The 17437-nt window shown below is 39.0% G+C and overlaps 2 protein-coding genes across 15 annotated transcripts in view; both read left to right on the forward strand.

Annotated features, from left to right (window-relative positions):
• The window catches only part of LOC111228358 (protein-methionine sulfoxide oxidase mical3a-like), a 66019-nt gene extending 63332 nt beyond the window's left edge, over window positions 1-2687 (forward strand). For all 14 annotated transcript variants that reach the window (XM_022754166.1, XM_022754172.1, XM_022754170.1 and 11 more), the window contains 2 exons: window positions 641-714; window positions 820-2687. In XM_022754166.1, coding sequence (XP_022609887.1) covers window positions 641-714; window positions 820-1004 — 259 coding nt within the window. In that variant the 3' untranslated portion in view covers window positions 1005-2687. The remainder of the gene's footprint in view (window positions 1-640; window positions 715-819) is intronic.
• A 958-nt stretch (window positions 2688-3645) lies between these two features.
• ttc38 (tetratricopeptide repeat domain 38) lies at window positions 3646-15303 on the forward strand. Its single transcript, XM_022754480.1, has 14 exons — window positions 3646-3718; window positions 4305-4382; window positions 4483-4564; window positions 6467-6638; window positions 7804-7977; window positions 9220-9295; window positions 9672-9791; window positions 9930-9989; window positions 10222-10260; window positions 10680-10761; window positions 11284-11449; window positions 13653-13812; window positions 14271-14344; window positions 14719-15303. The coding sequence occupies exons 1-14, from the start codon at window positions 3689-3691 to the stop codon at window positions 14804-14806; spliced, it is 1401 nt and encodes a 466-aa protein (XP_022610201.1). The 5' UTR covers window positions 3646-3688; the 3' UTR covers window positions 14807-15303.
• The last annotated feature ends 2134 nt before the right edge of the window (window positions 15304-17437 follow it).

Genomic DNA, 17437 nt, shown 5'->3' on the forward strand with positions numbered 1-17437 from the left:
CAGGGATTATCTCTGAGGACCATGGTTGTTTGTTGTGTCAAGTTGTCAATGTGTGGATTTACTTGTTGAGATATTTCACCCAGACTAAAGTTTAGGACCAGGAGACCAACAAATAACATTTTCTTGAGCCCTGATGCTAGTGTTTAATGAAACCTGTTAATGTGGTAAATTGAGGATGATGTAATAATGTTATAATAAAAAATATTACTATATAAAAATATTTTTTTTAAGTAATAAGTTAATTTAAAGTATAAGGCAATTATAATTTAATACAGAATCCACTGATTATGTAAGAATACTAATTTACTTATTTTATGATTATTATTAATGTGACATCATTAGTATAAAAAGATTGTTTGTCATAATCATTTTGTAACATAATAATATGATATGAGGTCACATTTGCAATCCATTCAGAGAAACACCTTTATTACATTCTGACAAGTAATTAAATTATTCAGTGTTATCTCATTATCATTTACTGAATGTTTTTTAGATGAATTAATCTTTTTTTGGAACAACTAATCATTTTCAAAAATCTGCATATGTAAATGAAGACACATAAACAATGAAACACATGAAACATAAATGTTGACGGCTATAATTGATCAGTGAAACAAACTTTGTTTCTGTCCCCAAGTGCCAGAGAGCTGGAGCTGGAGGACCGACAGAGCCGACTGCAGCAGGAACTCAGGGAACGAATGGCTGTGGAAGGTAAATGCTGGAATGTTAATTAACTAACAGCCCTGTTTCATAGCACCTATCTGTTCTCTATTTATCGATCCTCTTTAATTCCTTGTTTTCCTTTCCCTCTTTCAGACCACCTGAAGACGGAAAAGGAGCTTGCTCAGGAAAAGCAGATCCTGAATGAGATGTTGGAGGTGGTGGAGCAGCGTGATGCCCTCGTGGCCCTGTTGGAGGAGCAGAGGCTTCGGGAGAAGGAGGAAGACAAGGACCTGGAGGCTGTCATGCTCTCCAAAGGCTTCAACCTCAACTGGGCCTGAGAGGAGTGACATAATTGCTCATCAGTTTCAGTGAAAAGTGGTCGACTGGTGATTTGGCGTTCTCTGCCTCGCGTGGTCATCTGTGATCAGAATAGTCTGCTGAACACCGATACGGGCAGAGTTTGTCTGAAACTGTCACACCTGCAGCAGTGAATGTGTAAAGATTTCCCCGCCACACACAGACAAACACTACGGCTGCCTCTGACACTGAAGCAGTCTGAAACGTTTACATATCCTCTGCCCAAAGGCAGTTCTAGTTAATCACTCTGCAGTTTTGCTTGGGCTCTCTCTCTGTGGGTGGAGAGGCGAGCACATTCGCAACTTTATCATCACAGCCTTGAAGTGGATCCTCTCAAGCAAGAAGGAGGGGGGGCCTTTGGGAGAATGTTGAAAGACTTTTTTCATTCTCGATTGTCTAAAGGGAAGAATGCAGTTTGGTCCTGCTGATGTAAAGGAATTGTAAAGAATTGTGTTTTTGTGTATAGTTGTGTAGAGCAAGTCACGTTTTCAGCGAATGAAGTTGTTCTCTTTTCTGAAAAAGGACTGCTACAGAGGTGTGAATAAAAGCTGGAGCGATGTCTTCAGGCTCAGTCTTTTCAGTCTTGACTATAGGAAGGACATCCTCTGCTGAAGCTGCCTTTCTATCTAGTGATAAACTTCAGTACCCTAATGAACCACAAACCCCTATCCCCCCCCCCACAGTGTTTAGTGAGTCAACACAAAGAACCCATTAAATATGGCCATGTTTTTTATGTATTTATTATTTTTGTTTGCTTTTAACATAAACTTTTTTTTGTTGTGCATTCACAGGAGAGTGCCCAGAATCTCATTATCTTGCACATGTGCATAACTCCCATGCAACCATAAGCCATTGCATGTCAGGAATGAAGGCTGCAGGCACATAGAAGATCTTTACATTGTCTTTGATAGCTAGACATAGAATAAAGACTTATACTATATGTGAGCATTTAATCACTTGACATGACTCGATAATGATGGGCCTCTCTGTGAGATGCCATTCACTGTACATCACACTGACCATTACTGTTTACAAATACTTGTCCATATTCAATACTGGATTTTTATGTTTCCTACTTTGGTAAACAGTAGCGAGCTAAACCCGTCTTTTCCGGTTCAAAGAGGTTTCTACCATACGTGTTAACATTGTGGTGTTATTATAATTCATGAATCTGATGTCACTGTTGCTAATGGGGAAATCAGTGTAGCTCACATCACTCATTTTGTGCCACAGGACTGTCTCTGTTGGTTGATATGCAAGGAGAACACCACAAGAACATTCACACTACACATCACTTAGATCAGTACATGGCAGTGTTAATCCTTCACCCTTGAACAAGATGCCTTTTTCATTTTCATTCTTGATATTTATATTTTTTTTCTGAGTTTACTTGTTTTTGAGGTAGTCACATCTGTGTATCCCACTGGAACTCAAGATTTTTACTTTTTTTCAAATTTTTATACAGCAGGTCCCCAAGAAAACAAAAATAGGATTTTAAATTGGGGCACTGAAGTAATGCAGGGTGCTTTATGAGCATCTTGCATCAGACAGGAACATTATGGTTTATCTGGTGGGTAGTCAAATCTAATAGCCTTTTTGACAACTGTAAAAAAAAAAAATAATAATAATAATAATACTCCAAGTGGTCACTGTTTTACAGCACAGAAACACTAGAGGCTATATTTATGACTTGGTATGAGCTGTAAATAAAAAAAGTTACATAATTTTAAGGGTTGTTGTTTTAGATGGTGTGTGATAAGTTTGACATGATTGTATTGATATTTATTAACATGTGTGCAAACTGTATTATATGTAAAAAAAAAAAAAAAGAAAAGAAAAAGAAAAAAAGAATCCTAATTTTTAAACTGTTCTGTTGACACGACTCATAATGTAAATGCTTCATGTAGCTAAAATGCATAGGGGTGTTGGATGTATGCTGAAAACGGCAATAAAACAATGCAGTTCTTTAAAATGTTTCTCCACTCATTTTTCTCATTCTCATCTATTGATTTCTGCAGAAAACATGGGATACTGTAACAAAGAAATGAAGTTTAAAGCCAAACGGATGTAGTTGCATTATGTAATAGAGTCAGCTATACGGTCTAGTAACATGCTTCTTACCAATGAAACTGCCTGCTGTGTAAACCTTAGTTACATATGGGAAACAGTTATGTTGGCTTTCTGATGGTGCAAAGACAAATTAAAGAGATAGTCAAGCAATTTGGTGTTGCACTTGCAAAAAGTTAACAAGGATATATTTCTAAGACTCGACAAAGCTCTGCCAGTATCACAGAAGACATTAGACCTCAATCTGTGGAAAATCAATGAACTATCACTTTAAACTCGCAAAAGCTGTGTGCAGACTAATCAACAACAAAAATAACAAAATAAAATACGGAAATAAAATCCGCAGTTAATAGCGCTGTTTTTTCCCTTTCGCCTCACATTAAAGTAGCACACACCACTCTTAAAAAAACAAACGTACGCACGAAAAAAGGAAAGTACGCGGTACTTCAATATACATTCAATATACATTTTACACGCTTTGTTCATGCACTTATTTTGAAACATGCCAAGTCCCGGTCTTTCTGTTTCCTGTGAATTTAATACAGCTCCAGTCACAGTGGGGTCGAAGGCAGGGAGAGCACACAGCTGTAACTCAGAAATGATTGCTGCAAGTTTCAGGGACTGTGAGGTTAGTGTTGAGGTTTCATGGAGCAGCATTTAACTTACACTCTAAAACGATAAACATGTCAGTAAGGTATAGCACGAGAAAGGAAATTACTTTAAGATGTTTGTTTGGTGTGAAATTAAGTGGCGACAAATGTGTACCGCAGTTATACATGCAAGCAAGAATGCAGTATAAGCGACGGCGAAAATATGGCGATGTAGGATTTAACGTTGTTATTCTCCTCAGTTTACACAGAGTACTGATTGGCTTGAAGTGCAGCAGGTTTAACTTTGTGAAGCTGAAGATACCTGATACTTGATATATGAAGATACTTCCTATCTGTCAGAATTAGGAACTTCTTTTGTCGGCGTAGGCAGTTTTGTTTCATATTACTAATGACACTGAAAACTGTAACTTGATTGGGTAAATCGTTGACCTCTGCCCACACTGGAGTTTAGCTAACATACATGTGCACAGTTTACACAGTCACCTAGGTGACTTGGAAGACAGAGAAGCTGCTCTGTTACTGTGACAATAAATTTGTGTTTGAATACAGAATTTACGACATACAGTATTATTATCTGCGGCCTAACACCTCTGTCTCTTACAGGCCTGGAGGGCGGAGGGTCTTAAATTGTCCACGAGCAGTAATGAGGCTTGCAAACTATATGATGCCTTACTCACGCAGGTAACCTTAACCTCTCCTCCCACACTGTGCACACACTGTCATTTTGTCATTGAAAACTGAATTCACAATTAACATCATCTCAATTTTGTTTGGCTCCTAGTATGTGAAATGGAGGAACGATGAAACCTTGGGAGGATTTGAAGGATGCATTTCTGCTATCCAGGCAGCTGATCCTAACTTTGGTAAATAGTTGTGGTCAAACATTACTCCTTTATTTCATTTAACCTTTCATTAAACCAGGTAAGTCCTGATGAGAAACTCTTCCAAAATAAATCTCAATAGGAGGTAGCAAGGTAGCAGCATGGAGTTGAAAAAGGAGACAGCAGCAAATCAAGGTTAAGAATTAAGGATAAAAAGCAAGGGATGAAGGTAACAGTGCTAAAATTATCCACTGCAGAAAAAAACCTAATTATAAAAGACTCTAACCCTCTGTATTGTAAATAAACAGACATCATAAGAGCTCCTTTAAGTCCTTTTTTAGGGAATTTCAAAAACAATCATAAAAACTCTTGTGTCATTTCTAAGACTTTGGGGTCAATTAACAATGTATAATTGGGCTAAACATACTGAGTAATCTGAGCAGATAAATAGGGACCATGACCTATAAAAGGCATATATCCAGACAACTGCAGACAGCAGATGTTTTGATGTGTTATAAAAATTGCACGGGTTATTAATAACATTACTAATGACTGCAATCCATTTAGGTGAACCAGTGCCAGGATCCTGGTAAAGTATTTTGGATGCTAACCATTCAATGGAATGACTCATTGGGACAATTAATGGAAATTTGACAAGTCAAAGTGTCAGCCATTAAAAGAAAAGAAAAAGACTTAGTAGTTAGTTCGTAGACTTATTACTGACGAAGATATGACAACCTTGGATAGCTGGCTATGACTGTCTATGCTGTCATTTATTTACCTTACCTACCTAGCACTGATCTTTTGACCCTGGGATCATGAGGCAGAGGTTGATCAGTACCTGTCTGTCAAACTAAGCCACTGAATGATTTGTGTTCAGCTTGAGCTCTCATCAAGCTGAGTTCAAATCAAATTTTAAGTATATGCTTTTGGTTCATGCCAATCAATCAAGCTTCTGTTATGCAGGTTCAACATTTATTGATGCTCCTGGAAACTTGAAAGCTGTTTTCTAATGTTTCCTGTGTTATAAGTTCATAAGCAAAAGAAATTGAGGTTCAGGTTTAACACCATTTACAAGTGTAAAAATTAGATATATCCAATCTGAATATATTAATGAAACAATTTTCTTTTCTAGTGGCCTTGTTCTCATAAATTTAGATAGAAAAACATTTGTCAATCAATATTTAGGATCATTAGGAACTTTGTAACTTCATGTTGTTGAGCTTGTTTAAAGGTGCGGTATGTACTTTTTTTGCTGTCACTACATAGCCAGCGTTGGCAACTGTTTACTTACCAGTCTAGATGAAACGTTGCAAGATCAGCATCAAACTTCATTCCTTTACTCACCAAATGGTGTCTTCATTGATGGAGAGCAAATATTAACTGTTGTTTTGCTTTCATTTCTATCACTTCTTTTCTTCTGCAGAAGTTAGCATGCTATCCAGCTATCCCAGCCTGTCCCGTCTTGTAATGCTACTTTGCTATAGTGAGTCTCTGTAGCGTGTAGTCTGCATGAGAGGGCCAGAGGGCATATCCTAATCATTTGTCTTGACAGAAGCTCTTGGCAAGCAATCATTATCACCACCACCAACAGTGGCAGGAAACCATGCTCGGCAGCAGAGAAAACATACATATAGCACTGTTAACTGTAATTTATGGGTGGAATAAACATCTAGTTTGAAGTTAGTTGACAGAGTTACCAGTGTGCCACTTCATGTTATCATGAGGGCAATAGTGGTAATGGTAAAAAAAAAAAACATTAACAGAAATTGAGAGGCCTAGCTTAACCTTTGAATGCAGGTACTGGTGTGGGCCCTTCTACATAGTTTACTTCAGTTCAGAAGAAAAACCTTTACAAGAGGACGTGATGTTTCATGTTAACTGTTATATTGTAGTGATAAAGAAAAAAAAAGAAAAGACCAGTTTGATTTGTTTTCCCTGTAGTTATGGGCCATGTGATCAGCACAGGGCTGGAGCTGGTGGGAACGACAAGCTCCACCCGGCTGAATGAGCGTCTGGCAAGTGCAGTGAGGCGAACAGTGGAGTTGGCCAACAGCCAGGACATCTCTCCCAGAGAAAGGCTCCATGTCAAGGCTATGGAGCTCTTCTCACATGGGTAAGATCCCGAGCAAGGTTGCCACAGGAAATACAGTGAAAACAGGGAGAATATTGTCATATAAGGGCGAGTGAATCCCAAGTAGGGATCTTAAGACCACAAGTGCAATTTGAAGTTGTAATGGGTCATCTCAAGTCTAGCAACACGAGATACAGTGTAATTTCACTTTTTGAAACATGTTACAAACATGTTACCAGGACCAGGACTAAGACGATTCTTGGTCAGGGAGGTGACCAAGGACACAGTGATCACTCAGAACTCAACAGAGCTTCAGAAGTCTTCTGCAGAGCGGGCAGAACCTGCCAAGAGAATGAGCATCTCCGCAGCACTCAGGCCTTTATGGTAGGGCGTCTACACAGAAGCCACTTTAAGTAAAAAACATGACAGTCCAATTGGAGTTTGCCAGACAGTATTTAAAGGACTCAGAGGGCAGAGGACCAAATACTATGTCTGGAGAACATTTGGAAGATTTTATAATCACACAACAATTGTACGTGTAGAGGCTTTAATATGGAATATATTTAATGAATTTGTTTCTAGGAAGATTTTTTTTTATAAAAGCTGTGTGCTGTTTATTAAACTGTTCAATAATCTGTCCAAAAGGCAGTTCCAACTGATTCAGTGTTGTTTTGAAGTCAGGGCTATGCTGCAGCCAGTCAACAGTAGGTCTGAGAACAGATGAGTTTTGTTTATTACCATGCCAGAGGAAATAGGTTGCCTGTGAAAGAATGCTGTCTTTTTAGACAACAAAGGATCGCTAGAATGACTTTTAGGCCAAATTTCATTCATCAACAAATTGTTGTTTGTCTCTGTCTACTGTATAGTAGCAGATGCAGTCCCATACTTCAGATCTACAACATTCATCTACATTGTGCCAAATACTCTTCTGTAAATTTCAGTCACAGTCTAGCCAGTAATATTTGTATTTTATCTGCAGCGTCTTATTTCCCCATGGAAAAGATGGAAATATGGTAATATTGAGAAGACATTTTGTTTCTCAAGATTGTTTTGGGCGATACTTATGATTTTCTAGAGCCTCTAATTCTCTCCATTCAGCACAAAGTATACTGACATCTTTGTCAATCCCATGGTTCATTCATTCTGTTGTCCTTCATAATTTCACAGAAATGTGCCTGTCTTTAACAGTGACTGATGTTTCTTTTAGAAATTTTCCCAAGGCTTGTGATGTATGGGAGGACATTCTGGTTGATCACCCCACTGATATGCTGGCCCTCAAGTTTGCCCACGATGCCTATTTCTACATGGGAGCCCAAACCCCGATGAGGGACTCTGTGGCCAGGGTGTTGCCTCACTGGAAACCACATATGCCTTTGTCCAGGTACAAAAGATAGCACATTCTACCAAAGCAGCAATTTGGGTATCTTCAAAATCATATGAAAACTCAATGAACAAAATGTATTGGTGGAGTTATAGATGTATTGGGAGTGAATGTGTGCTTTAAAACACTCCTGAATCATACATATACCTCATAGCAACCCATAAACTGTACATGTAATCATAATGAGCTTATGTACAGTTAATCTGTGTGTGATTTTGCACATTTTGAAAAATTGTTTGTACTATATAAAATAGCTCAGATGCAAATACAATGAATGTCAATGGAATTGTTTTTAACAATTAAGAATTCCTAATGTATAACAGGTATCTATTAAAAAACTCACATGTAGCACCATCTACAAATAACTGCACACAATTTAGCATATCAGCCATCTTGGGTGCATTGTTGTAGGAGATGCAAATCAAAGGTGTCTTTAAAGCAGCTATAATTGTTGTTAACAATGTATCAAATGACACACTACCTGCTTAGCACCAACCATCATATAGACACATTTAGCAACTAGCTGGTGAATCTAGTGTAGTATTTTAGCAGCTGAAGAGCCAGATATTTCCCTCAGGAGTTGGTAGAGACCAAAAACAGAGCTAAAAGGAGTGAATACTGGACTTAAATTCACCAGGTGCATACAAATACGACAATGTTACTCAGTAACTGCTGTTTGCTAAGAAGTTCACTGCCTCAATTAAAAGGTAATGATATGTCAGTGATATGTTCACATCTTGTTTCGTTTAGAAAATAATGTTTTTCAGGATTAGCTCATTATATATGCAGATTTAGTGAAAACACAGGAAACTGCCTATAAGAATGTATGTGTCAATGTATGAACAGTATATGTAGAAACACGCACACACAGAAGAAAAATAATAAGAATGCAATAAAATATGCAAGGAGGATCATCAAAGTCAAACAAGGACCTGAAACACCGTGCACATTATAATATACCTGATAATGCAGCGGTATGGGTGGTAGGCGGGTGGATGTGAGGAAAGTACAGTAAAGTTGGTGATGGCACACAAAAGTAAACAGCGATCTAATAATAATGTTGATTTTTTTGTTTTTTTTACAAATTGGGGTCATTTCAAACACTCACATTTCTGACCTTAAGCTGTCATTGTTATTGTTTGAGGTATGTTCACAAAATCTGTGTCTGCTCTTCATCATCCTGGAGAACCTAATAAATCCAACTATTTTGTAATGAGAGATTTTTGTGCATTGTGTTCTCAGTTATCTGAAAGGACTGTATTCCTTTGGTCTCCTGGAGACTCGCTTCTATGACCAGGCTGAGAAAGTAGCCATGGAGGTGAGATTTTTTTTCTCTGTTATACTCTGTTGTACACTCTGCTGCCATTATTTTTGCCGGGTGGTCTAGGAAGTCTGTGCTTGCGCTGATTGAGCTAGTTCAACTCACCAAGTAATTTGCTGTCGAAGACCAATAATAAGCAGCTCATTCAAACCTCAGCAGCTTCTCTGCTGAATGCCTAAGGCTTACAGAGCAACTATGACATGAGGGTCACTTGAAAAAAGATTGAGCAACATCATAGACAAAAGGAAAGATAGTAACTGAGAGTTAAGCATGCCATTATTTTTGAATCGTCATTTTACTCTGTTGTAACAAAAAAAGTAGTTTTCTGTATCTGTGTTTGTTGTCATGGCTTCTGTTAAATTCTCTTGTGCAGGGCCTCACTCTGACCCCAGATGATGCTTGGTCTGTCCACTCTGTAGCCCATGTTTATGAGATGAAGGCAGAAGTGGACAAAGGCTTGAAGTTCATGGAGGGTAGAGAGAAAGACTGGCAGGTACAACTCCTTAGGAGTGTTTTTTTTATGATTAACATCTCACTAACACTGTATAGTTCATTCAGAGGCCACTGAGTTAAATTACAAATTAAGATAGCCCTAGGAAAAATATTTGAAATATGTGTTGTTTAATTCTAGGTATCTGACGTCCTGGCCAGTCATAACTATTGGCATTGGGCTCTATACTTCATTGAGAAGGTAAAGATTATAATGAGTTTTCTCAGTCAAGCGAATAATTGGCAGCAGGAGTGTTTGTGGAACATGTATTTATGATATCCTTTCCCCCGGGTAATTTGAAGTCTGGAGTTGATGATATTGGGAGATTAATTTGTGTTTGCATCTGTGCAACACAATCTATCAACCTCGCTTATCACTCAAGTCTGAAGTCATTCAAATTTGTCTTTCTCACCTCACTCTTCCTCCTCCACAGGGGCAATACGAAGCCGCTCTGCAAATATACGATGACCAGGTTTGTTTGTGTTGAGAGTTGCCTTCTAAATGTTAATGGTGTATCCATCTGAGTACACTCTGTGTTCTTCTCTGAGTCATGCATGTACCAGAACACAGGGGATGCAGACTAAAAGCAATGTGTTGTGCTCCTTGGGAGTCCTGAGGGCAAGTGTGAACAAGCAGAATCAAATTCAGTTTGAAGAGAGAGTCTTAGAGACAGTTTGAGAGTAAAGCTCTCTGACGTCCTGGACCTTTACGAGTACATTTCATAATGTTACTCAGGACTGACTTAAGTTTGAACACAAGAGAAATTCTTACATCAAGTTAGCTGATATTCATGAATGTTTAATGTGAAAAGAGTCATTGTGTGGAGGAAGTTGTATGTTACACCCTTCAGTGTTCAAGGTGAATAGTGAAAATGTGTCCTGTTTCCCTCAGGTATTCAGACGTTGTAAAGCCACAGGATCCATGTTGGACACCGTAGATGCCAGTTCAATGCTCTGCAGACTGGAAATGGAGGGTAAGCTGCGGGGTAATGTGGGAATTCACATAGCATCTCATTAAAGAAAGGAAGAGAGTTCTGATCTTCCTATCTGTCTGTCACACACGGTATCTCGGACATTACGCATCAGACTTTGATTAAAATTCAGGAAAAGATGCGTGTCATCGCTGAGAAGGAGGTTTTTGAAATGACACTAATTGGCCTGATGTAAATGCTGCAACATTTGTTAACATGTTGCTAATGGGCTGAAGGGCAACTGCATCATCTAATTTAAGATAATTTAAGATAGTATGGTTTAAAGTGAACCTGCTAATGAGGTGAGATAATCCCACTTATCATACCTCATTAATCTGAAACTTAAGGTGTTAGAAATGGGTGTAATAAGCAGAACCACTGACCATATTTTTTTTACACTATTCAAAGTAAAACAGAGACTAAATGAGTCTCTTGACATTTCAAAAAAATATGTTTTTCTTATAAATTTTGAGCCTTTATGCAGCCTGCAAGCAATATTTGTATTTGTGTTGGTACATGTTTCAGGTGTGTGCGTGAAGGATCGTTGGCAGGAGCTGCTCCAGGTAACGCAGCCTCACACTGATGATCACGTGACCTTATTTAATGACCTCCACTTCCTCATGGTGTCGCTGGGAGCTAAAGAGAGTGGGACCTCTCAGCGTCTGCTTGAGGGCCTCCAGGAATTGGCTAAGTAAGTTCCACACCATTTCTTCTCTTCACTGCACACCTCAACACTCTGCCAGCCTTACATAAGAGCCACCCAGGCCTTACGTAAAACAGAGACAGAAACAAGGCAGAGCGTAGGATGGTGAGATAGAGAGCGGATGCAGTCAGATGAGCTGCAGTCCATCTCAGAGACCAGGGTCCTCCCTCTGTAGCAGATGTTATACCAGCAGCTGCTGCCTCTGTGGAGTTTTTGTGGTTATAATGTGTTCTGGCATCCTGACCATGGACAGCCTGTGCTCTCCATTTTGTCCAGCACACAACCCACAGAAAATCTGCCATTTAAATCCTTTTAAATTCTCATGTTTTTTCACTGTTACATAAAGTAACTCAAGTCACAAGAGTTGGGAAATGATGCACCTTCGGGGCGAAAAGCAGCTCTTAAAGTCACTTCCTAAGTAAGAAACAGATTTTTTTATCCTGAGCTTAGCTCTACTTTGAATCATCAGGCAAGCAGCAGACATGTTCAAGCTTTGCATTTATTTAATCCCATCACTCACATATACTGTGTCACTTTTATTACCTTGGTTTGGAAGGATTGCACAGTTTTACATAATCCATATTTTGCCATAATGTAATTTTACAGTTGGAGGCAGCGACTCTAAGCATTAGCTAATCCAAGAAAGCCTCACAGTGGTATGGAATCTCTGGCCTTACAGTGAAGTGAATTCTACTTGGATATTCATGCCTTTCACAGTTCAGTAGAGTAATGCTCTAATATCCTTGTCAGTCTGTCCAAATAAACCAACCTGGAGCTTTTCCTAGATTTTATTGATTTTCGTAATTTTACATGAAATGTTTTTAATGAAAGAGATTAAATATTAGCATCATTCATAGCTTTCATTTCATTACATCTCCTCTATAAAATTGACTTGAGGCTGGTGTTTGAAGTGCAGCTACCTGCAAGGTCTGTGTTTAATCTCAAGAGTCCCTCATTGTCTGAGAAGCAGTTTGTGATCTGTGTGCTTAAATCCTCTCTGAATAATTTAATTCAAAAATTATTTTGATATGAGAAACCAAACATGTTTTCCAGAATGAACTACGCACACAATTAATTAAAGATTCAACATGGTACTTTGGGGGATATTTACTAAACCTTTTGTAAATAACTGTCAGGGACGCAAAAGTTTGCATCGTTTTTAATTTAACAGGGTATTTCCTAAGACTACAGATGTAAATGAGCCTGGTCACAGTTCAGCCGATTTGCATAAAGTGCTGCTAAGTAAGATGTGATACCTGACTATTTTCATATGTTTTGCATTTTTTTTTTTTTTTTTGGTGACATTTATGGAACTGAAACCATGTATTCATCCTCCAAAAAGAAGGCTGTGGACATATTAGTTGAACAGTCTGATGTTGTCAGTACAACAAAAAGATCAATGATTCAATGAAATATGAGACATGAATGTGCGAGATCTATGGTAAAACCTTTCAACTCTTAATTCAAACTGGACTTGAGCTGCCATGAGCCATTAAAAGTCAGGAAAACCACATATTCAAGTAGCAGGCCACTGCAGGAAACAGAAAGGTAATGACTTGAAAAATAACAGGTTGTTGCATTTTTGCTCCTCTGTCTTGTGATGTTGTGGAGAGCTCAGGTAAAGACATTGTAAAATGCAGTTTTTAGTTTGTGTTTTTTCTCTCTATGCTCTCTCTTGCTCTGCCAGCTTCTGTTTTGACCTGGCCTTAGTCTCTCACCCATATTGTATGTCTGATAAATTAATATTTTACATCTTCTTTTCTTAGATGTTACATTTCAGACACAGGTTCCTCTGCCACAGTGGTCAGTCAGTAGTGTATGAATTTTTTTTCACTCCTCCCATATTTTTAACTGGAATGCCTTAAAATACATATTGCATGAAACCAAACATACCTGCACAAAAATAAGGGCAAAAGCAATCCTTTTAGCACCTATAAAAGGGATACAAATCCTTGTAAATATCATCCTTTGTGTCTAATCCATCTTGGTGAAACAATTTGGTGAGGTGTCTATAGATGTACAAAGATAAGTATCACATTTGTAGTAAAATAAGTATTTCATTCTTGCAATCCAAGATTTATTCCTGTACAGAGATAAAACCCAAAAAGCATTCTTCTTGAGCACTAGTTTCTAAACCTGCTTTACCAAGAAATGTCTTTTCTTTTTTTGAAACCACTACTTTTCTTCACAGGGAGCCGGGGGACAATCAGCAACATCATCTGGCTGAGACTATAGGTGTACCCATGTGTCGGGCTATGATGGAGTACAACCGAGGCAACTACAGTGGAGCCATGGAGCTCCTGTACCCGTTACGCTACCGCATGGTAGATATAGGTGGCAGTGACGCTCAAGTAAGGTCCACAGAAATGTGGTAAACTCAAAGCAAACAAGAAAAATGAAACAAAATCAAGCCCACGCCCAACTGTAGATCTCTATGCACCCTTTGGAAGCTTTCAGCCTTGAGGCTTTACTTTCTTTGGACATCATTGATCATACTGTATCATGTTTTCTAGAGAAAACAGAAATGTTGTTGTGAAAATAGGCCAGAGGTGAGGAACGCTCTACATAAGAGTCTTTCAGTTTATGAACATGCTACATAGAGTGCGAATGTGGAGCACAGTGCACCAATGCATGAATAATGAATCCCTGTGATGGATGCTGATGGATTTTATGTCCTTGGTGTTCAGAAAACCATTCCCCAAGGTGCAACAGTTTACATACAATATAACACAAAAAGGTAGAAATACTCTATATACACTGTTGGAATGGTCTGGTGCTTACTAATGGATTTGTCCACTGTTGTTTGCAGAGGGATCTCTTCAATCAACTGCTTATTCATGCAGCCATGAAATCAGAGAATAAGCACCACCAGAAACTGGGAAGGTAATGCACACCTGGGATTTCAGGCCAAACCTTTTCCAATTTCAGTTCTGTATGTCTTTGCCATCTATGTTTTTATGTGAGAATCTGCTGAGAAAATACAGAAGAAAAAAGAAAAGGTCTTGCACTTTTTGAACCTCTGGATTTCATCATGATGGTGTATAGTTGGGGCTGCTCTACACTAGCGTTCTTTAGCTGCTGGGGTTTTCATGTGCATGCAGAACCCAAGCTGTATGCTCCCATTATGTAACAGACATCCCCTGTCCGTACACCATGTTACACTTTCATTATTGATCAGTTTAGCCTCTCAGCTTGTAGTTTCTCTGAATCTGTGTTCATCTCTGTGTACCGTCTTGTGTTCTGCTGAATTCCCCCAGATGCCTTCTGGTGGAGCGTGATGCCGTGAGGCCAAATTCCCCTCTGACTGATCGACTGATGCAGAGAGCCCTTGCTCTTCACGTCTAGAAAGGTTGCAAGGTGCACGGAGCAGCTCCCATGCAAAAATCATCAAAGTAACATCATAATCTGATGTGCTGATGTTTGGCTTTAGGAGACTCCTTTACCAACCCCCAGGAATTTGGCACTGTTGTCAAGACGGTTGATACCTTTTATACAGTTTTCAATGTAGAGCTTTGCACCCTTTTAGATTGCTGACCTGTTAAACTTTGTAAGTGAACTAATTTGCACATATCTCAAGGTTATGAGCTAATATTAACCACAGGTTGTCAATTTGCATGATAAATAGCTGCAAAATATGGTGTCTAACCACATGCTTTATCTGAGTTTGTTCTTTTAGCAAAACAGACACCTCTAATCAATGTAGATGACTGTGACTTTCTTCTTCTGAATTTTATTAGCAAATGTCACATTTAAATATAAATACTCTTCAGAGATAAAATCTTCATGTCAATATCAACACAAAAACCATTATCAAAACCAATAAATATACATTTGGCACTTTGCATGTGAATGAATATTTGAGTAACACAATAAAGTGCATCACACTTGTATGCCCGAGGGCAACAGCACGTTAAGAATAAGAAATGTACTCAAACATGGCAGAGATACAGTAGCAGTAAAAAAAAGATGTCCTTGCACATGTCAGAGGAGCTGAGCGGAGTACTGTAAGTTCTTTTCTTCCCTCCTCTTCCCCAGCGTCGGCCCACTCTCACAACACTGAGGTAATCTCATCTTTGATCTGAGAGATCAGGATCTGGGACAGCACGATCCCTGCAATCTAGAGGACAGCAGCAGCCACTTTAGATTACAGAGCATACTCTCGGTAATTGTACAGCCTGTGCCGAGCATCTCAAGGTCCCTCAGAAGGGTGTCGCAGTGCTCATTTGGCACCGGGAGGAAATGTTTAGAAAATTAGATAAAACTGTTTAGATACTCACAGTGAGAGCACACACATTTGGTGGCAAACACAGCTTTTAACTGAGCTCTTCAATAATTAACAGTTTGATTTAAATGTAGCTTGTTATGCAGACAAATCTAGTAATAGTGTTTTAGTAAGGATGTGCAAGACAAAAACGATAACTTCATCATCAGATTAACTGCACATCAAAGCAATTGGAATACTAATGCAATTGTTTTGACAGGAGTCATGGGTAATTCACATGCTTCCCTCTCAACAGAATCATTGGGGACCCAATCAGGCAGATATGAGACCAAGATAGTCCAAGCTAAAGATCTAGTGACAAAGCTGCATGTTGTGTGAAAATACAACGTGACAGTACCTGAACCATTTTGATAAGTAAGTCGACTAATTATTTAGAGGCAACTCTTGATAAGTGCTAATGTGATTTCATGGCCAATCTAACATATTGACTTGAGTTATTAGCATTACTTAATGCTTTGGGATTTGAGGTGCTTTGTACAGCGGTACTCCATGAATAGAAGTGAATCGTCAGTATCCTCCTTTCTTAGACATGATCTAACATTATCATGCACAGACTTCTACCTCGCACATTAACCTGTGCTTTCAATCTAGAACAGTGTAATAAATGAATAATGTGCAGTTAAAATTTCATTGTCCCATTGTGCCTACTTATTGCTGTCTATGTGTAATTCCATTTTAAATCAGTTCTATCCCAGTGGACTCACATTAACCCTACACGCTGTTGGTTACCTTTAGAATATGTTTTTTTTTTTATTAGATTTTTGTTCCTATTTGACAGAGGATGAGGTTATCCTGTGTGAGACAAGCTGAACTTGTACAGGGAAGTTGTTGGATGCACACCAATTGACCAACTGTGTGTTACTCTATGAAAAGTGCAGGGTCCTGATTGATGAAGTGCTGCTCAGACTATTTTGCAGCCACATCCAAATGCACCATGCAAAGCCTGCCTTTGAGGTAGCAGGAACCATCAATATGTTGATTGCTACACTCTCAATCTGGTACACCTCCAATTGCTGCCTCTATTGACTTGTGTGTTTATGTGTGTATGTGTGTGTGTGTGAGAGAGAGAGAGCTTATTTTAGGACAAGATTAGAGTCATCTCTGCCCTGAACTGTCTTGAGGTTACCATTGGCAAAGGACTGTTGCCAGTAACTCCACAACTTGCATTGAGTGAGTGTGTGTGTGGCGGTTACCTGAGGCAAGGCCAGTCCCAGGGCGAGAGCCCCCACCAGTAACAGATGAGACTCGATCCACATCACCGCCCTGTCCGCACAGCCTACTGGATAGATTGACTTGTTTGCCTCCAGGTAGTTCTGGGTTTGGACCCCAAAACCGCACATGGTGTTAATGACTGTCTGTGTGGCAGATAGACCGAGGCAAGGAGAGAGAGACAGAGAATATCAGAGTTTTAAAGATGACCTTGATTTCCACATAAACCTGAAACACTGGAAGCACTTTCAGAGGATGCTCTCACAGGCTGCTGTTTCACATCTTTTGTGTTATTTTACCTTCACAAAGATATTAGCTATTGTGACAGCTGAGGGAGAGTTTTGTAGAAGCCTGACAAATACAGAGACTTGGAATTAAAGAAAGGAAACAACAAGAGAGCAATACAACTGCATCCATTTGATGTGACAAGGAATACTACTCAAGTAGTCCCTGAAGTAGAAATGCAGTTACAGGCTATGAACAGC

The sequence above is a fragment of the Seriola dumerili genome, unplaced genomic scaffold, assembly GCF_002260705.1.
Source record: "Seriola dumerili isolate Sdu_G_001 unplaced genomic scaffold, Sdu_1.0 BDQW01000219.1, whole genome shotgun sequence".
Classification (NCBI taxonomy): Eukaryota; Metazoa; Chordata; class Actinopteri; order Carangiformes; family Carangidae; genus Seriola; species Seriola dumerili.

What these genes read in the sequence shown, in the direction of transcription:
- ttc38 (XM_022754480.1), top strand. Translation starts at nt 3,689, where the DNA reads ATGATTGCTGCAAGTTTCAGGGACTGTGAG. An exon ending in ATGATGCCTTACTCACGCAG is followed by an intron (nt 4,383 to 4,482) that starts GTAACCTTAACC and finishes TTTGGCTCCTAG; the next exon opens with TATGTGAAATGGAGGAACGA. An exon ending in CTCTATACTTCATTGAGAAG is followed by an intron (nt 9,990 to 10,221) that starts GTAAAGATTATA and finishes CCTCCTCCACAG; the next exon opens with GGGCAATACGAAGCCGCTCT.